Genomic DNA, 19,823 nt, shown 5'->3' on the forward strand with positions numbered 1-19,823 from the left:
CCCTGCACTGCACAGTGGGGTCCGAGTGTGTCCTCTTTCCAGCCAGAGGTAGCAGTGGCGGAGGAGGAAGTGGAGAGGGGCTTCCTGCCAGCCAATAGGGACGTGGCAGCCTATGCTCTGGGCTCACATCATCTGCTCCTGCTAAGACAATCATCAACATAAAAGGCTAATTGTATTAATCACCAAGGCACCCCCTCCCTTTCGGGAGAATTATGAATTGCAATTGCAGATGGCTCTGCTGATTGAAGGCAGTGCTCAGCGGGGAGAAGGGCCAGATCAGATTACACACCATTAATTAAAAACTTCCCCTGACAACCGGGAGGAAGGGAGTGCGCACCACCGAGGGTCTGCCCGGTTGGGTCTCAGCCCTCCCCGTGCTCCCGCCCCCCACCCAGGCCCAGGGGCTGGGACCGGGAAGCCCTGCTGCCCCTGGCTGGAGCCTCCGAATTTGGGAATTTGGCTCCCGGAGGCCCAGTCCTTCCCTCAGCCAAACAGATGGCTGGCTGGCCTATTAAAGGGCTCGGAGAAGGAGAAGCTAACCTTTGGTTACTCGTCCCTGTGTCTAACTTTGGATGCTCTTCAGATTCTAACCTAGTTCCTCACTTTTCAAGAAGCTTGTGTCCTCTTGCTCCACTCTATTCTCCGCTTTAAAGAAGCGTGCTTGAAAATAGCCCCCAGCTCCCTCTCCAGCAGCCTCCTTTATCCTTTGGGCCGGGGACGTTGCCCCTGAGACCGAGGATTCAGTCCGCTCTGGGGGAGCAGCTGGGGGCCGGGCCCAGCTCCCCTTCCCTGCCAGCACAGGCGGCCCAGCGGCTCTCCCGGCTCATCTGAAGTTCTAACTCCTGAATCCTCTTGATCAAATACCGCCTCCCCTCCCTCCCCAGTCGCCCAGCCTCAGTCATTCATTCATCAAACTTTTATTGAGCACCCAGTGTGTGCTCAGCTCTGGGGACGCAGAGATCATTTGTCTAGGAGCTTCAGAGCCTGCCGGCAGGGACTCCACGCACACACACACACACACACACACACATGCCCTCTTCAACCTTCTAGTTCTTGCTTCCTTCCTTTCTTCCTCTGGTTGTAGCTTGTAGAAGCCACCCCCCCACCCCCAGCTCTATTTTGGAAAATTCTAAGCTGGGAGCTGGAGAGACCTTAGGGGGCTGTGGTACTGAGCTGGATGACCTTTAGCAGGTCCATCACATCCCTCCCCCCCACCTCCACCCCCAGCTGTCCCTGCTCAGAAAAGGGCACAAGAAGCCCTGGGCTCTGAGAGATTGTGCAGATGGATGAGCGGGCCCGGCTCGGACAGACGTGAATAGCACTCCACACTGACGGTATTATGGAACGCTGACCGTGGCCACCGTGGCCATGGGCACTTGGGGACTCAGCTCTTGCTCTGGTCCCAGGCTGGGCTCGGTCACTCTGCCCCTGGAAGACTCTGGTAGCCCCTCCCGTCCCCAGGCGCCTCTGGAGACATCATGGGAAAGGCCCTTTTTTATGGATCTGGTTGCTGTATCTCAGGGTACCATGGTGATGGGCACCATAGAGATGAGCAGAACAGACTTTTATTGGCTCGTCTCTTTGTCCCAGTGTCCCTCCTCAACCCCCTCCACACACACAAAGCGCCCGGGTCAGTAGATCCAGGAGAGAAGGAGGTAGTTAGTGCAAGTAAGTGGAACAGATGAAAGGAGGAAAAACCTACTCTCTCTTCCCTCCCTCTCAATCATCCCCCCCCTTCTTCCCTCCTCCCTCCCATTACCAACAGCCATTGTATTCAAACCCGATAATTACGGTAACAGCAACAATAATCATCATTTATTGGGTTTGTTTTTCCAGCATCTTAACTTCGAAAACATTTTCCCATCTCTCGTTTGCTTTCACAGCAGGCCCTGGGGGAGGACCGTGCCCATTTGATAGCTGGGGAAGCTGAGATCCAGGTAGGAACCCATGTCGCGGGGAGAGTATATTTACAGCAGCTTGTATATATGAACAAACCAACCGAGGCTAGTAGTCCTTCAAAGGCAAATCTTGGTTTCTTGGGTCATTCCTGCGTTCTTATCATCCCTGGAACTTATCCAGTAGCTTTGGGAAGATGCTGGCAGAACTGAGAATGCGGCCGAAGAACAGCTTGTGGCCCAGTTGTGGATGGGGAGCTGGGATGGAGACTTCTCCCTCTCAGGACTTTCCCCATGAATGGGGCTGCGGGGTGGAAGGTGGGCAAACATCTGGGGAGAACCTGTCCTGGAAAATGCCTGTTTGGCCCAAGCCTCCCTTGCCTATATTCTGCCCCTGTGCTAGCCCTAGAAAAGGCTCTTGTCTGCTCTCCGCAAGGGTGGGGTCCTCCCCTGAGCAGTTGGACATGTGAGGAATGAAGATTGATTGGAGGGACAGTCTCTGTCCTCAGGAGGCCTCCAGGCTGAGGGTGGGTCTGTAGCCTAAACATGCCTAAGGGCAGAGGTAACCCTGTGAGAAGCTCAGAGACTATCCCAGGACCTGATCCTTCTGGGAAGCCTGGATTTTCCCTCAAGGGTGAGTGAGATGTTGGGGTTCCCCAAGGTCTCTGTAGCTCTTGCTGTCTAAGCTGAGTGTCTGTCTGGGCCACTCAATACCCAAAATAAGGTGACTGGGGAGGCCCAGGAGGCCCACTAGGTTCCAGATGGATGAGAGAAAGGGAGGGCAATCATGAATTCCCTGCCTCCTTCTGCTCTGTCCCATTAAGGGATGGAGGAGGAGAAAATGGAACAGATTTGCTCCCCAGATTCTTTCTATCTAGAAATCGAATGCCAGGGATAGCGATTGGCATTCCCTGCCCACCCTGTTAGGACAAGAGGCCTAGCTTCCCCACCCTTCCTGCCCTTATCGTGCCCCCCCCAGTCCTCCCCCCATAAAACCTGAAGTCTGATCATGCCAGGCATGCCACCAACCTAAAGGGCTCCTCTCAGAAGCCCAAAGGTGGGGGCCAAGTTCTATGCCATCTGACACACATTCTCCATTTCAGTATCCCCTGAACTGGGCTGAGATTCTTTATTCTCTTGCTCCACCTTGGCCACTGTCTCTACTGTTTCGGTACCCATGAGGATGGCCAGCCGCTGGGCCATGGTCTTGGTGTCAGGGAACAGGATAAAGTTGTAGATCAGTGAAGCCAGGACAGCTCCTGTCAGGGGTCCCACCCAGAAAACCTGAGGGGGCAGAGGGAAGTGGGAATGAGCTATCAGGATTATATGGTAGCTTTGGGACCCTTGCCTGCTTCCCTACTATTAACTTGGTCTCCCAGGACCCCTCGGGCTGTCTACAAGGTGACAAAATTGAGAAGCAGGCCCACCAAGTCTATGCAGGTGAGGTGACCTTGCTTTCCACAGGGCGGGCCCAGTCTCCTCACCATTCCTGTTTCCCTCCTCTCGCCTCCTGTTCCAACCAGGAGCCCTGGCTAAGGGCTGTTCCTGCCTGTGCTGGTGTGTGTGTCTATTTCTGTTTGTCTTTTTCTTTATCCAAGTTTGGAAACTGGTCCAGCTGGAGGAAGTGAATAAAGAAACAGCCAGGACTGGAGGCCTGAGCCCAGGCTGCATCTCCTGCCCTGGCCCATTTACTGACAGTCCACTGGGTGCCCCTGGCTACTGAAGCTGGAAAGAAAGGAAGTACGGGCCAGGATGCTTGCCTGTGTCTTCCGACCTTAGGGAAACCCTCACTGGGGGGGTTGAGATGGTCCATGATACGGGCACTTGTGTCCCCGAGTCCCTGTGGCCCCCCTTGCTGGTGAAAGCCACTGTCCCTGCCGCCCCTGCTCAGGCCCTCCCCTCCCACAGCTGCCAGCACAGGCTCTCACCCAGTGGACCTTGAACTTTCCAACGATGATGGCGGGGCCGAAGGAGCGGGCCGGGTTCATGGAGCAGCCGGTGAAGTAGATCTGGGGGGCGAATGTAGGTTCAGGATGTTAGGGGGCTTAAGGCCCGGGAGGGGACAGCCCCCTCTGCCCCGACTCAGAGGCTTGGTCCTGGTCTTGGCCATTGCAGCATCGAATCCCAGACCCAGACTGTGCGAACACAGCCTCGGCCTGACGCATGAGGGGCTCGGGGAGGGACGCTTCCTGGCCTTTGGGGCCCCTGCGGCCTCCTCAGGGGAGGGACCAGTGTGTGCACGTACACGGCGCCCCCTTAGCCTCTTACCCCAATGAGGTGGCCCAATGACAGAGAGATCCCGATCATGGTGGCCGGGGAGCCTGATGTCTGACGGCTGTCGGTGGAAGCAAAAATACAGAGCACCAGCTGCAGAGTCAGAACCAGCTCCACTGCCACGGCCTGGCCGGTCGAGGTGCTGCTCCGGACCTGGGTGAGGAGGCGGCGCTGGGAGTGATGCGGCTCCGCCAGGGGATGGTGGCCCCCTCCGGCTCACGTCCCCTCGCTGCTGCCACCGGTTCCTGGACTCAGGGGGTGGAGCGAGCAGAGAGCTGCGCCCTGGAGTCGGGGTCAGCCCTGGACGCTCTGTCCCCACAGAAGGGAGTGGGTGGCATCCCTCCCTACCCACAGGTTGGCGGAGGGGGCACCCAGGACCCAAGTGGAAGGGAAGGCTCAGGGCAGCAGAGGGGTAAGTTTTCGAGCGGACTGGGAGGAGACCTGGGGAAGTAGGTGGAAGGCTAGATGAGGAATCTGGGGGAGTGAGGCAGACCTCGGGATGCTGCGGAAGGAGGAACATGGGTACCCAGGGGAGCAGGCCCATGGGCATGCCAGGTCCCCTGCGACCACCCGCAGCCCCAGGCCTCTCTGGCTACCCTGACTCTTCAGTGCCTGGTCCTTCCCTGACTCCTGCCCCTTGGTGTGGCTTCTATCTGTCCCACCTGTTCCCTGTACCATAGCCCCATTCTCGCTCTGCTCACTAGGGCCACAGCCTGGGTCCCCGGGGGCCCGGGGCTCAGCCCTGAGCAGCCAAGGAGCAGGTGGCTGAGTTACTACCCCCCGGTCCCCTCTTCTCAGGCCTGGCCCTCCACCCTTACCGCCTGCGCGGCACCCCTGCACCTACCATGTTAACCCCCAGGGTCTCTCGGATGTCCCCCGGTATGACCCCGTAAAGCACGGCAGCCCCCAGGGTGGCCCCCGCCAGCTGGGCAGCCACATAGGCCATGGCACGGGGCAGGGAGATCTGGGAGCCCACGAGGAAGGCCAGAGTCACGGCAGGGTTGATGTGGCCCCCACTGGTCTTCCAGGTGATCTGCACAGCCACGGCCGTGGCCAGGTTGAAGGTGATGGCCATCTGGAGCACGGTGGGAAGCGCCGTGGGCCAGGGCAGGGCCGAGCCCACCCCGAAGAACACGTAGAGCCCCGTGGCCAGGAACTCCGCGAACAGCGCCCTGCTGGCCGCTCTCCAGAGGTCGCCCAGCAGCATCCCGGCCGCTCCCCGCTGCCCCGGCCACGTCCCGCTGCCTCCGCTGCTTCGGGCCGCTCTGCTGGCCTCTGATCTCGGCTACCTCCTGGGGTCCCTTGCCTCTGGCCTGGCTCCTCCGGCCCCCCACCTGCAGCCCCTCTCCTTGGCTACTGCCCCAGGGACCTGCTGCTCGGACTGGCAGGGGACAGGCCAAGGGGACACTGTGTGTCCGGACGGGGAGGCGTGGGGCTGATATGCGGAGCGCTCACATGCTTGCTCCACCCCAGCTCACCTGACAGCTGGGGGGGGCGGGGAGCAGCCCCAGGCGCTGAGCTGGAACCCCCGGGTTCCCAAGCTGGACAGGGGCCCAGCCTGAGGGTGGCAGGTACAGGAGCAGTGGCAGGTGTGGGATTCCAGGCTGCTCACATCCCCATGTCGGCGTAGATGCGGCAAGCTCATCAGATCCCGAGTCCAAGGCCGGCTCAGAGGGTCCCGTGCGCTCCCAGAGGCCCCGTTCTCCTGGCTCCCTCTGCCTGCGGGCTCTGCTCCAAACGGGCTCACACTACTCTGCCCCATAACCCCGGATGGGAAATGAAGCTCTTCCCTCCGTCCCGCCTAAATCCCTACTCACAGAAAGAAGATGCGCCTAGAGCCAAGTTTACTGAGGACCTGGGCCTGTGTGGGTGCCGAGGGGACAGAGGGAGGAGGGGTTTGTTCCACAGCTGAGCAGATGACACACACGGCAGTGGAGAATTTCCCCTGTGAGCTGGGAATTTCCACTGGCTTGTCCTTGGCTTCTCCCTTTCAGCCCCTCTCCCTTCCGCCCTGCTCTCCTCCTTCTCAGGGGCCTGAGCAACTCCTCTCAAGTCTCACACAGGACAGCTGAGTCATTTGCGTGGCAGTGCTGGGCCTAAGGTCACCCGTGCCCTAGGCTCTGCCCTTGTAACCCCAGCAGCATATCAAGGTATTTTCTCAAACCAAGGTGTTCCCTCCCTAAGAAGCAGCTGCGGAGCCGTGTTCCGTTACAACACAGTCTTCGCCTCCCGACCACATCCCACATCGGGGTGCCCTGACCTCGCCCCTGGCCAGGACTCCCTGCTGCTTGGATGTGCCCCTAGTCCTCAGGCTCCTCAAATGCAACCCGTCTCCAAAGGGGATCCGCTGCGCCCCCCTCCAATGCACTCTCCCTGTTTTCTCCAGCTCAGTTGGTGGCACCTGGGAAGCATCCTTGAACCTTCTCTCCCTCCTGCCCCCAACCAATAAAGGCAGCAGGTCCTGCAGAGTTTGAATCCTAAATATTTCTTGACTCTGCCCTCTTCTCACCACCCCTGCTGCCCTGCGGCCTTGAACCACTCTCTCTGTCTGCTCCCTCACTCAGCGCCAATCAATTATCCACGCTGCAGCCCGAATGATCTTTCTAAAATGCAAATCTGATCCTGCTGCTCCCTTGCTAAAATCCCTTCAAAATGGCCCTCATGCCCGGCCTCCAAGGTCCTGGGGGATCCTGCCCCTCCCACCTCATCTCTCCCCACTCCACGCTTTGTCCTTTGCCCTGTGGCCTCACCAAATGGCCAGTAGCTCTGGAACATTCCACGCTGGTGGCTCCTTGGAGGAAGCTCTGTCTTCTCCTCAGACAGCCCTTCCCGCGTCCTTTGCCTGGGTAACTCCTAACTCATCCCCAAGGCTCAGCCTCAGGGTGGCCTCCTCCTCTCCTGGGGGATGACCCCTCCCTGTGCTCCCACCATTCCCGGGCACCTTTGTGCACCTCAGTCCCCATGGGGGTCGGTCATGGTGCTAATGTGCCCCCTTAATGAGGTGGTGAGCCCCTCAGGGGGCGGGAACCGAATTTTGCTCTTCTCTACATAGAGGGCCTTGCACAGGGATTGGCCATAGTTGGGCTTCGATTAACGTTTGTCAAGTGAAAGACATCTCGGGTAAAAGCCCCTGGACCTCCCGGAAGCAGGTGACCTGCAGATCTATCTCGTCTTGGCCTGGGGCCGGGTAGGGCCCTGTTCCTCTCCCACCCAGAGCGCGCCCTCTGAAAGCAGCAAGTGGGATACCCCAGCTCTGATTGCAGGCTCTGTCCCTCACCTTCCCCCACCGGCCTCCCTTCCTCCAGACTTCCTGGCCTCACCCTCCCCTCCCCAGCCGGATCCCCTGGTGCCCGCTGTCCCGGCTCCCTGCTCTCTCCACCGCCCCCACCCCCCTTCCATTCTCCTCCGCAGCCCCTGCCCCCCCCCCCGGATCTGTGCTGCCAGCACTGCAGGAGAAAGCACCCAGCCACGCAGCTGCTGCCATGACCTCAGCGGGGGTCACAGCTCTGCTCAGCAAGCCTGACCCCGTCCTCGTCCTCGGTGGGCTCTGTCTCTCCCCACCCTTCTAAGGCCTCCGAGGAGGAGGCAGCCAGTCAAGGGCCCCTCCGTGGGCTCCCGGCTGCCTCTGAGCAACTGGGGTTTTCTCTGGGCTGCTCCCAGGCCCATCTGGGGTTTCACTTCTCCCTCTCCTGGCTGCTGCTTGATAAGGGGGCCTGGGTTATCCCAGAGCAGTGGAGAAACCTCGGGTTTGTTCCTCCTGTCCTGTCTCTCTTTCAAGCCTTTGCTCAGGTCGGGTTCCTCCGTGAAGCCTGCCCGTGTTCTCCTCTCCGTCCAGCAGCTACTTCTGGATTTGGCCTCCTCGCGCCTCCCCTGTTCCAGTGCAGACTCCCATGCTTGCCTGGTAACAAAGAGGCTTTCAGTGAATGCCCGAGGAGTGAAGGAAGGTGGCTGTGGGTGCAGCGTGGGTGATGCTCTTCCCTGGCGCGGTGGGCGCTCTGCCTCGGGCTGTCCCAGGGAAGCTCAGGGCATCTGTCTCCTTCCCTCCTGCAGACAGGGCCACAGAGGCTGCCCCACACCTTCCCTAGCACCTGTGCATTGAGCACCGAGCACTAATGCCTTCCTGCCGAGAGCCTGTGATGAGGCAAGACAGGCAAGAGCACTTGCACGCTGCTGTGTATGCTGCACCCCTGACCGGGCGTAACTCCCGCGAGCTCAGTTTCCCCTCTTATAAATGGAGATAATTGGGATGCCTGGGTGGCTCAGCAGTTGAGCACCTGCCTTCGGCCCAGGGCGTGATCCTGGAGACCCGGGATCGAGTCCCACATTGGGCTCCCTGCATGGAGCCTGCTTCTCCCTCCGCTTGTGTTTCTGCCTCTCTCTCTGTGTCTCTCATGAATAAAGAATAAAATCTTAAAAATAAATAAAGATAATTCCCATTTTCCCATGCGTCATTAGGGGTAAATGTGCTGATACCTAGGAAAGTGTCCCTGAGCCAAAAAAACTTGGGTTGTTAGGATTGTCACTTCCCTCACCCCTCCGGGGAGACAGGTGTGAGGACTGGGCTGGGGTGGGAAGGGTCCTGGTTGCTGCAGCAGCTCCAGGACAAGCAGCTCCTGGGGCTTCTGTTCTGGGTGGGCCCTGAAGGCTGAGAGAATTCAGTGCAGCAGCAGCCCTTGTCTCCAGCTGGCCTAGAGCAGAGACTCCTGGGGACAGGACAAGGTTGTTCACCCCTGAGGCCAGGTGGGCATTGGCCAGGGCTTGCTCAAGCTCTAGCTCCAGCCGGCACCTCCCTGGGCCCGGCCAGTCCTGGGCTCTACTGCGAAGTTCTGAGGTTTCTCTCATGCCCTGAGGCCGTTAGCCAAGGCCCCACACCTGGCTGCCTACAGCTCCTGTAGCCCTGTGCCTCTAACTTCCTAGAGCCCTGGCTGCTGGGGTGACTATCGCCATCCGGGAGTGGGGTGTGTGTAGGTGCGTGTGCACATGGGGGCAATGTGAGCTCTGACTGAGGTCCTCTCAGCTTGAGGGGGAGCAAAAGGGAGGGGAAGGAGGGAGGTGCTGGGAGAGAAGGGGAGAGCATGAAAGCATGTCAGAAAGGGAAGGATTGGGATGCCTGGTGGCTCTGGCGGTTGAGTGTCTGCCTTTGACCCAGGGCTGATCCTGGAGACCCGGGATCGAGTCCCATGTCGGGCTCCCTGCATGGAGCCTGCTTCTCCCTCTGCCTGGGTCTCTGCCTCTCTCTCTGTGTGTGTCTCTCATGAATAAATAAATAAAATCTTAAAAAAAAAAAAAAAGAAAGAAAGAAAGAAAAGGAAGGGAAGGATTTGAGACTCTTGGGTGGCTCAGCGGTTGAGCATCGGCCTTCAGCCCAGGGCGTGATCCCGGGGTCCTGGGATCAAGTCCGGCATCAGGTTCCCCGCAGGGAGCCTGCTTCTCCCTCTGCCTGTGTCCCTGCCTCTCTCTCCGTTTGTCTTATGAATAAATAAATAAAATCTTTAAAAAAGGAAAGGATTCAAGGTAGCTTCCCACGCACCATCTCGCCAATCCTCCCAAATTGTGGCAGCCACGTCGACGCTCCCCTCCTCCCTCCTCCCATTCCCCTGGCAGCCCACCTGGCACACATTCCAGCTGCCTCCCAGGTGTGCGCACGTCCGCCTTCCTACCTGGTGAAAACCAGCAGCCCTGGGGGGGGGGGGGCACCCTCCCCCTCCCACGGGGGAGTCAAGGCTCTCCCCGGGCTGCAGGTGGAGCAGAGGGTCGGGGAGACTGAGCCTGTGTGTACTGAGCATGGGTGCGCGTCCATGCCGAGCAGACAGCCCCGGAGCACGACTGAAGGTCGGTGTAGACGCGCGGGGCTGCGGAGCGCGTGTCCTCCGGGCTCGGGCCGCGCCGCCCGGACGGTCCCGCCGCGGAGCACAGCGCCCTCTGCCGGCCACGCAGCCGCCGCGGCGTCTCGATGCCCGAGCCCCGCGGGGACCGTCGCCGTCTGGCCGGGCGCCCCCCGGGCCTGTCTCCCAGGGGCCCACCGTTGGCCACTGCTGCTCTCCTTCGGACCCATCGAGGAAAGGAACGCGGGTCGCGGGGCCGCAGGGGGCGGCCAAGCCCCAGTCGGGCTGTGCCTGAGCCTGGGCCCCCCGCGGGGGGTCGTCTCTCCCGCGCGCCCTCCCGGGGCTACGCAGCTGCTTCCTGGCGGCCTGGGGGACCCAGGCCCGAGGGGCGCCCCCGGCCCCCACGCGTGGTCGGGGAAGCCCGGCAGCCGCGGATTCGGTGGGCGAGGGCGCCCCCTGCTGGTGGGAGCTGGCATTAGCGGCCTGGCTGGGTAGGGGCGAGGGGGGGAGGGGGCGAGGCCGGCGAGGGCGGCTCCTTGAAGGGGGCCCTGCGGTCCTCACCCCCCCCCCCCCACGCAGGTGCGCGCACACACGGTGCGAGCCGGGCCCGGGCGGTGCAGCCGCCGCTTGCGAGTCCTAGGCTGGAGCCTGCAGGAGGGCCAGGGAGTCTGCCCCTCGTCCCCCAGGTCCCTTCTTCCACCCTGGCCCCCCGGGCTCCCCTCAAGGGAGAAGCTCCCATTCCAGAGAGGAAGCAGGAGCTCAGGTTCACGCTCAGGAGAGCAGGGGCCCAGATGTGTACGTGCCGGTTCCCTTTCACTTGGTCCATTGCGCATCCACTCTGAGGCGCGTGGCTGTTTGCACGGGCACCTGCCTTCCGCCCACTGTCTCATGTTCACAACAACCCAGGAGGTGGGTCCAAGTATCCCCATTTTATAGGTGAGGTAATTAAAACTAAGAGAGCCCACGGGCACCTGGGTGGCTTAGTTGGTTACGCACCTGCTTCGGCTCCGGTCATGATTCCCGGGTCCTGGGTCCTGGTGGGGTCCCGGGACATGAGGCTCCCTGCTCACTGGGGAGTCTGCTTCTCCCCCTGCCCCTCCCCCTCCTCCTCCCCTTGCTTGTGCTAGCTCTCTCTCAAGTAAATAAATAAATCTTAAAACAAAACAAAAACAATCCTCGGAGAGCCTGTTACCCAAAGTTGCAAAGCAGGTTTTGAACTCCAAGCCAGAGTCCTTAACTATGACCCAGGGCTGTGTCCTGAGCTGCTCTTCTGCAAGACTTCCACCGTCTTCCCTACAGAGAGCAGACCAGTCCCAGGAATCTCATTCCCTTAATCTCCAACCGTTCCCACAGCAACCCTGTGAGGGAAGCACTTTTTAGTCTTATTTTATAGCTTAAGAGATGGAGGCTCGGCGAGTTTAAGGTTTCCTAAGGAGTGTCAGTGACAAGGGGACAAGGGCAGAGTGGAGCAGAGCCACAGGCCCAGAGGGGACGAGAGTGGGAACAGCGGCTGGAGACCCAGAGAGAGGCTGGGCTGGCTGGGGCTCCCGGGTATGTTGCCACGCAAGGGGCTTCTCCCTCTGACCACAGGCTCCCATATGACACCTTTTGGGAACAGTGAGGAGCAAAGAGGAGAGTGCAGGGCTGTTTCCTCTTTGATGACAGCTCTGGCTGGTCACCCCCTTGGCATCTCCAGGGGCTGCCAGCTGGTTCACTTTTCCTCCACCCTGCCTGGCACACCCTGGCACTGGTGCCAGGCCCTCCTCAAGTGGCAGAGACTTGACATAGCTGAGGTGGGAGGGGCCAGCAGGTGGGTGACTTGGTGAGGACCCCTCCCCTGCTCCCGCTGCCCCCTCCTCACCTCCAGCTCTATTTCTATGTTCTGGTCTCTCCTTTTCTCCCGACCTCTCTTCCCCATCTCATCTCTCTGACCAACCCTCCCCTGGCCTCAGCTTCCCTGTCTTCCCACAGAGAACTCTGGGGAGCGCAGAGGATGACAAAGAGGAGACAGACTGTCTGGAGGGACCGAGGTGAACAGCCAGAGAGTCCCAAAAAGAGACTCTGGGGAGAGACGAGGCGAAACCTGAGTGTCAGTGGTTTATTGGTAAGCCCCTGCCCCAAACACCAGCAGCCCAACCCCGTGCATCCTTGAGCAGAAATAAATAAGGCAGCATTTAATGAACCAGTCTGTCTCCCTCTAGGGCGATGTGGGGAGGGGCAGCCTCTGCTGTCCTAGGGACTAGGACCCCGCCGGCTCTTAAGGGGGCGGGTCAGGGAAGATAGGGGCGTCCAGCCACGGCCACCCCTTCCTGGCTTGGCCCCAGGGAAGCCTGTAAGCTTGGTGCTCCTTTCACGGTGTCTGAGATCTGACCTCATGGCAGCAGTCTGCCCTGTCCCAGAGAGACCCTTCCCCCATCAGACACCAGCCTGGGCCCCCACCTAAGCGTCCCCTCATGGGTTCCTGCTCCCATCCCTAACTGTGAAGCCGAAGGAGCCAGCACCTCCTCCTGAGCCCCGAGGACCCAGCTGTAGGGGAAGGAAGCCTTGCTGTCGTTTATATATATGTATACATTTTTTTCCTCCTGTGGTTCAGGGACTAGGAGGAGGGGGGCTGGCCCCTGCCTGACACTGGTCAGCGGGCGGTCAGCTCCATGGTCTTCTTTCGCTCCTCTCGTTGCTCCTCCCAGTCCTCCTCAGGTTCATACGTGCCCTTGATGACGGCCATGCGCTCGCTCAGGCTCAGGGAGTTGGGGAATAGCAGGTAGAAGTAGAGGATGGCAGCTAGGATGGCCCCCACGATGGGCCCCACCCAGAACACCTGGCGGGGACATGGCGGTGTCAGGGGGCTGAGTCTCAGGCCTCAGAGACCAACAGCTTCCCCTCCAGAGGACAGACCCCTGGACCATCAAAGCAGGTGGACATACGGACTTCCAGACCTCCAGAGGGAGAGATTTCCTCCTGTCTCAGGAACAGATACACTGTTCCTCAATGATAGGGACCTGGACCACAGACGCTCCAATCTTCAAAGGAGACAGATCCCCAGAAGGACAGGGCCCCCCAACCTCACTCTAAAGAGAGATAAGTGACCCTTCGAAGGAGACATGTAGATTCCCCGGGGAAACCACAGAACTCCTCTCCCTCCCACACAGGGAACGAAACAGACCCTGGAGAGGGAACATGAGCTCTCAGCAGAGGTGACAGATAGACTGTGCAGAGGGACAGGCCCACAGGAAGGAAGACTCCCTGAACCCCCTGGGCAGGAACAGATATATAAAACATCAGAGAGGACAGACACTCAGACACACTGCCCCCGGTCGCCCCACCCCAGAAAGACAGATGCAAAATCCTCAGAGATCTACACAGAGGAACCGATCTCCTTCCCTTCCTTAGAGGTACAGCTACCCAGGGTTGCCCCGCCCCACCCCAGCCCTAAACCAGGGTCCTCTGCCATTTAACTCCCCCTGTCCTTGTTCTGGCTGCGTCCCATCCCTGTCTGTATCTCGATCTCTCTCCAGCCACGCCTCTCAAGGCCACCCCGAGCTCCGGGCCCACAGCATCCAGAAGATCCAGGGAGCTCTTGGCCAGGTTTCCAGGCCCTCATTGCCAGGGAGCCAGGGAGGGCCCAGACTCACCCAGTGAGCAGAGCTGAAGCGCTTCATGACCACTGCGGGGCCGAAAGAGCGGGCCGGGTTCATGGAGCAGCCGGTGAAGTAGATCTGGGCAGAGAGAGGGAGGCGGCAGTGAGGAGGGCAACATGCCTGTCGGCTCCTAAAGGCCTGGTCTTTCCCAGAGCCACCCAGAAGTTCAGTGGCTCAGCCAGGTCTCTGAATCTAGTCTCCCAATTGCTAGGCTGGTGAGCTCTCCCTCTACTGGTCCCCATGGACCCCTCTTTCTTCTCCAGTCCTGTGCTCGGGCTGGATTTCCTGCCTCCCCACCTCCCCCAACTCACACTTCCTGCCATATTTCCTCAGACTAGAGAAGATTTGGGGGGATCCAGCCTGGGACAGAGTATAGCAACCCCGCTTCAGGCCTTAACTGCTAGGTTCCCTGGTTCAGAGGGGTGCTGCTCTAGAGCCCCATTACTTGCCCTAGGGGGCTCCCCACAGCTGCAACCAAGTGGCAGCATTGCTCACCCCCACGAGGTGGCCCAGTGTGACGGAAAGGCCGATGGACAGGGCCGGAGAGCCCACAGGACTGGTGCGGCGGGAGTCGGTGGAAGAGAAGATGCAGAGTGCCAGCTGGAAGGTCAGAATCAGCTCTACTACCATAGCCTGGCCCTGGGTTGTGTTGTTGTTGAGCTGCAAGGGGAGGGTGGGTTAGGACCCCTGCCTTCTGGCTCTATGGCCAGGGGCTCGGGGGATGAGGCTTTTGGCCTCCAGGGACACCTAGAGCCACTGTCCCTGGAAGCCAAGCCTTGCGCACGTCAGAGAGGTCATTTGCTGAAAAGACTACCTACCTGACCCTGTGCACAAAGCTTGGAGCCCAGGCCGGTCGGTGGCCAAGGAGCTGAGTGTGAGGGGAGCTTTTCCTGGACAAGGTCCTGTCAACGGTTCTGCCCAGTTCCAACCCCCACAAGCTGGCATTTACCCTCCCTCCTGTGGGCAGCTGCCCAGTTTGCCTACTGCACCCCCAGCCTGCCTCCCGCCCGTGTCTGACCCGCTGCCAGTGCCAACCTCAAACCCGTCTCTCCGGTGGGGCTGACTCACGGCTTGACAATGGCCGAGAAAATCCTCCTCTGTGTTTGATTAATGAACCCAGTTTACATGGGACATGGGGACTGAATATGGGACCGTGAAAGGGGGTGAGAGCAGGGGACCAGGAGTGGGAACGCGTATTCAACAGACCCTACACACTGGCACCGCACACACGGTTTCTAGATGTAACCCCCTTGACACCTGTTGCGGTAGGTGATGACCACCGCGGTGTAGCAGCTGAGAACGGTGGGGCCCAGAGGGGCGAGGGGGGCCCAAAGCCAGGATTACAACCCACCCCTGACGGCTCCGCGAAACCACTCCAGTGCGGCGCAGACAGCAGCAGCGAGGGTCCCAAGCGCAGGGCAGAAGCCAGACAGCAGAAAGCCAGAAGTCTCGGGCAGAGAGAGGAGAGGCAGCCGGCTCCAGGAGGGAGGCCAGAGGAGCAGCAGGAGGGCGGCAGGGGAGGACGTGGGTCCGAACCAGGGAGGCCGAGCCCGGGCACCCCGGGCACCCCGGGCACCGTCCAGCCCGGAGCTCGGCCCCGCCACCTGCCAGGCGGGCCTGCTCCCACGCCCCAGATGTTGTCTGGGGCCGGCCGGGAGCCCACCCCAGGGCGCCCCCGCCCAGCCGGCCCGGGGGCACTCACCGAGTTGACGGCCAGGTTGCCGCGGGCGTTGAGCGGCGCCAGCCCGTAGAGGATGCCCGCCCCGGCGATGGCCCCCGCCAGCTGCGCCGCCACGTAGAAGGCGGCCCGCAGCAGCGAGATCTGGTTGCCCACCAGCAGGGCCAGCGTGATGGCCGGGTTGATGTGGCCGCCGCTCACGGGCCCCAGGGCCTGCGCCAGGGTGCCGATGGCCAGCCCGAAGGCCAGCGAGATCTGCAGGATGCTGGGCAGCGCCGACGGCCACTTGAGGGCCGAGCCGAGGCCGAAGAAGACGAAGATGAGGGTGGCCAGGAACTCGGCGAACACGGCCTTGAGGAAGGCCACGGAGCACACCTCCTTCTTCATGGTGGCCGCGAGGGCGCGGCGGCGGGGCGCGGGGGGCGCGGGGGCGCGGGGCGCGCGGGGCGCGGGGGGCGCGGGGGGCTGGCTGCGGGGCGCGGGGCCCGGGGCGTGCTGGCGGGCGGCCTGGCGCGGGCCGGGCGGGGGCGCGCTATATAGAGGCCGGGCGCCCCGCGGGGGGGCGAGCGCGGCGGGGCAGGGGGCGGCCCCGGCGGCCGGCAGCCTCTCGCCGCGGCCCGGGGCCCCGCGCGCCCCCGGCCCCCCCGCGCCCGCCCCCCCGCCGGGGCCGCCGCGGACGCGCCCGGGCCACGTGACCCAGGCGGCGGCGGTGTAGACGGGCCGGGCGCCCGCGGACCCGCGCATGGTGCGCGCCGCTCGGCTCCCGCGCTCCGGGCCGCGTCCCTGGACGACTCCGCGGCCGCGGCCTCGAGCGTGCTGCGGCTCCGGCGCCTACCTCCGCGGGCCCAGTGCCTGCGTCCCCGCCCTTCCCCCGGCCTCGCCGGGCTCTGGGGCCGGCTCCTCCCTTCCCTCCCGCGGCCCGGGCATCCTTACCCGGCCTCACCGCCCGCGGGGCTGGAGCCGTGCGACTCTCCGAGGCCCGCGCCGCTCCGCTCCCTGCCCGGCGGGGGCGGGGGCGGGGCGGGGGCGTCCCGGGCGAGCGGCCGGCGGAGCCCGCAGCCCCGAGGCGCCCTCTCCCGGCGCCCGAGCCCCGCGGCCTCCCAGCGAGCCCCCGACGGGGTGCGGGGCGGGACGGGAGGGGGCGCGACCGACTTCACTTTTGGTTTGGGTCGGGGGAGCCCCGGGAGTCGGGGTGGCGGTGCGCTGCGGGGACGGGACGGCGCGGGCGCCCCGCTGACCTCCCGGCCTCCGAGGCCCCCTACTCTGGTCCCCCCCCCCCCGTTCCTTTAACTCCCGCAGCTCACCTCCTCCACTCTCCTTCGTCTTCCCTTCCCTCAAACTCTCAGTCTTTTTTTTTTTTTTTTTTAAGATTTTATTTTTAAGTCATCTCTACACTCAGTGTGGGGCTCCAGCCCACAGCCCCGAGATGGAGCGCCGCAAGCGGGGGCGCCTGGGTGACTCAGTCCCGCGAGTGTCTGCCGTCCTCTCAGGTCATGATCCCAGGGCCCTTGGGACCCAGGCCCGCGTCCCGCTCTGCTCAGGAGCGATTCTGCTTCTCCCTCTCCCTCCGCCCCTCTGCCTGCTTGTGTGCTTTTGCTCGTTCTCTCTCTCTCTCCCTCAAATAAATAAAAAATCTTGGGGAAAAGCAAAGTCGCATGCTCTACCTCCTGAGGCACCCAGGCACCCCAGGCCTGGAAGACTCCTGGAAGCAGACCCCTGGCTGAGCGTGGGTCCCCCACACGTGGGTCCCCCCCGGGACCCCGGGATCATGACCTGAGCCAAAGGCAGATGCTCAACAACTGAGCCCCCCAGGTGCCCTCTACCTCGGCTTCCATGGCCCATCTCTCTTACGTGTAGTCTTTTCTAGTCCTTCCAGCCCTGGACTGGGTGATGCTCTCTTCCCGCTCCCATCCTCCTCCTCCTGTTCCCATCCCTTCCCTCTGAACTCCAGGCTGCTCTCCTCTGGCTCTCCCACCCTTCCCTCTTCTGGCGCCAGGTTCCACATGCAGGGAATGAGGCTGGAGATCCCTGCAGAGCTTGGAAGAGGGGCAGGGACCCACCGCAGGATCCCACAAGAGGAGTTCCACAAAAGACTGTACCACCTGCTACTGCCACATGTCCTTGGGAAGCACTGCACGGTGCCTGGTACAGAATAAGGCTCAGTAAAGTTTCCTCATGTTGTGTGTGTGACTATAATTTTACAGGCCCCCTGAGGGTGCAGCAGAAGGAGGGAACAGGTGCTCCTCTGGTCTCTCCAGCAGGGGCTAAGAGGGTTGGGCCCAGAGGAAAGCCAAGGACCTGGAGGAGCGGGTTCTGGGCCCTGTGGCAGCTAAGAGGCCAAAGAAAACAGGGACCAAAGAAACCCCACTATTGTTCCTCCTCAGTTCCGTGTTTCCTGCTGGAACAGCTCCTTTCCCACTTCTCTCATCTTTTTTTTTTTTTAAGATTTTGAGAGAGGGAGAGGGAGGGAGAGAGAGAGAGAAAGCCCACAAATAGGGAGGGGGAGGGTAGAGAAGCAGACTCCTTGCTGAGCAGGGAGCTGGATGCGAATGTGGGGCTCCATCCCAGGACCCTGGGATTATGACCAGAGCCAAAGGCTTAACGGACTGAGCCACACCCACTTCTGTCCTCTTAAGGCAGGAGGTCTGTTTGTCTTTCTGCCATGGGTCCTGGAGCCCTACTCCTGGAGGAGCAGGGCAAGTGTGTACTGGATTTTCATCTGGGCTTGGGGCTCAGGGCTCGGCGCCGGCCTGTCCCTTACTGGAATGATGACCCAGATGACCCCACAGACTCAGAGGAACCAGCTGGTTATGTTTGCTAGGCCTCTGCTTGAGGTCCTTCCATCTCTCTCCAACTATCAGGGTTACTCTGTTCCAGTGTTGTCCCAAGAAACTACTGCGGCTGGAATTGTCTTTGCCCTGAGCACTTGGGCCCTGCCAGCCCCAGAAGGATGCTTCCCTGGGATCTCTCTGGGCTGGGCGATAGATCTCCCCATCTGTGGCAGGGAGAGTTAGAACCTCTCAGGGAGAGCTCCCTCCCTCCTCTCCTGATACGGGGGACCCCCTGTATTCCCTGGGAACAGTTGAGGGCTGCAGGCGAAATGGTAGGGTAATTGGCAGCAGAATATTCCCCTGAGGCTCCACGCATTCCCCAGTGTTGGGGAAGAGTCATTCCTTCCTTCCACAAAGACTTATGGAGCAGTTACTCTGTGGCAGGCACTGTTCTAAGCACTGGAGAAGTAGCCGTGAGCTAGCAAACCCCTTCTCTGCCTCGAGGAGCTAATATTCTGGGGGAAGGAGCCAGACAATAAACAATGGGTATTGTAAATTATGCAGTATGATAGAATCTGGTAAGTGCTATGGAAAAATGGAATATGCTAAGGGGGGCTGGGCATGCTGGGGTGGGAATGGAGGTTCTTCGAAATTTTAATGGGATTTCAGTGGAGGTCTTATTGAGAAGGTGACATCTGAGCAAAGACTTGAAAGAGGAGAGGGAGAAGGTACCGAGTGGCACAGGTCAGTTAAGCATATGCCTCCAGCTCAGGTCATGATTCTGGGATTCTGGGATGGAGTCCCTCATGGAGCACCCCTCCCCCATTGGGCTCGCTGCTCACCCAGGAGCCTGCTTCTCCCTCTCCCTCTGTCACTTTCCCTGCTTGTGCTCTCTTGCTCTCTTTCTGTCAAATAAATGAATAAAATCTTTAAAAAAAAGAAAAAAGAAAAAAGAGGAGAGATCCATGCCTATATCTGAGGGAAGAACATTCCAGGTAGAGAGAGCAGCCAGTGTTGCTGGAACAGAGGGAACAAGGATGAGCATCAGGAGAGGAGGGCAGAGGATACACCACCAAAAGGCCCACAGGCTTCTCGGCCAGGATGAAGAAGTCGCTGAACCAAGGACTGGCACAGTCTGACAAGGTTTCTGACACGACCCCTCTGCTGCTGTGTCGGCAGGAGACCAGAAAGCAGGGAGACGGGTAGGTGCTTAGCCAGGGAGAGGTGATGGTGGCCTGGGCCTCGGTGGGGGTGCTGAAGGTGAGAGGGATCAGATTCTGGATCCCTCGTGAAGGGAGCATTCGCCGGGACTGCCGGATGGAGCACTGGTGGTGTGTGAGGACGAGGAGTCAAGGGGGCTGGAGCCTTTTGGCCTGTGCATCCAGAAGACTGAAGTTGGATCCTTTGAGATGGGGGAGGGGATGGTGGGAGGATCAGTCAGTTTTGGAAGTGTTGAGGAATAGGTGTTGTCCCAGACTGTGGAGTTCCCTGTCCTGACTTTGCAGCACGGTGCTAAGGCCAGCATGAGGAGACCGAAAGGGGCCATTCTTTACTTGCTCTGGAGGCCACACACCCTGCCCGTGTCTTGGTGCCCTCCCCGTGCCACCTGCGTTGCAAAGCCTGGGACGCCCATTTTGGCCAGGTTGGCTGTGAGAGTTGCCATCACAGGCTACCTTAGCTGACCTGCTTATTTTGCATTGAAATTCCTTCTGCACCATACCCAACAGCAGGTCTGGGGGCCT

At 60.7% G+C, this 19,823-nt stretch overlaps 2 protein-coding genes and 1 long non-coding RNA gene across 4 annotated transcripts; 1 reads left to right on the forward strand and 2 right to left on the reverse strand.

Annotated features, from left to right (window-relative positions):
* The first annotated feature begins 1,189 nt into the window (after window positions 1–1,189).
* Window positions 1,190–8,563, forward strand: LOC140617118 (uncharacterized). 2 transcript variants are annotated; one of them, XR_012017358.1, is made up of 6 exons: window positions 1,190–1,668; window positions 1,884–1,937; window positions 3,275–3,335; window positions 3,494–3,635; window positions 3,804–4,581; window positions 5,198–8,563. It is a non-coding gene; the product is annotated as an uncharacterized lncRNA (long non-coding RNA). The 2 variants fall into 2 exon arrangements; XR_012017357.1 differs by having other exon boundaries at window positions 1,191–1,668; window positions 3,804–8,563.
* AQP6 (aquaporin 6) lies at window positions 1,792–5,638 on the reverse strand. Its single transcript, XM_072797987.1, has 4 exons — window positions 5,014–5,638; window positions 4,164–4,322; window positions 3,824–3,904; window positions 1,792–3,179 (listed from the first exon to the last, which is right to left on the reverse strand). The coding sequence occupies exons 1-4, from the start codon at window positions 5,374–5,376 to the stop codon at window positions 2,967–2,969; spliced, it is 816 nt and encodes a 271-aa protein (XP_072654088.1). The 5' UTR covers window positions 5,377–5,638; the 3' UTR covers window positions 1,792–2,966.
* Window positions 8,564–12,078: 3,515 nt separating the features above from the next.
* Window positions 12,079–15,741, reverse strand: AQP5 (aquaporin 5). The gene is made up of 4 exons (XM_072797989.1): window positions 15,335–15,741; window positions 14,128–14,292; window positions 13,627–13,710; window positions 12,079–12,812 (listed from the first exon to the last, which is right to left on the reverse strand). The coding sequence occupies exons 1-4, from the start codon at window positions 15,695–15,697 to the stop codon at window positions 12,627–12,629; spliced, it is 798 nt and encodes a 265-aa protein (XP_072654090.1). The 5' UTR covers window positions 15,698–15,741; the 3' UTR covers window positions 12,079–12,626.
* Between the last annotated feature and the right edge of the window lie 4,082 nt (window positions 15,742–19,823).

The sequence above is a fragment of the Canis lupus genome, chromosome 25, assembly GCF_048164855.1.
Source record: "Canis lupus baileyi chromosome 25, mCanLup2.hap1, whole genome shotgun sequence".
Taxonomy (NCBI): domain Eukaryota; kingdom Metazoa; phylum Chordata; class Mammalia; order Carnivora; family Canidae; genus Canis; species Canis lupus.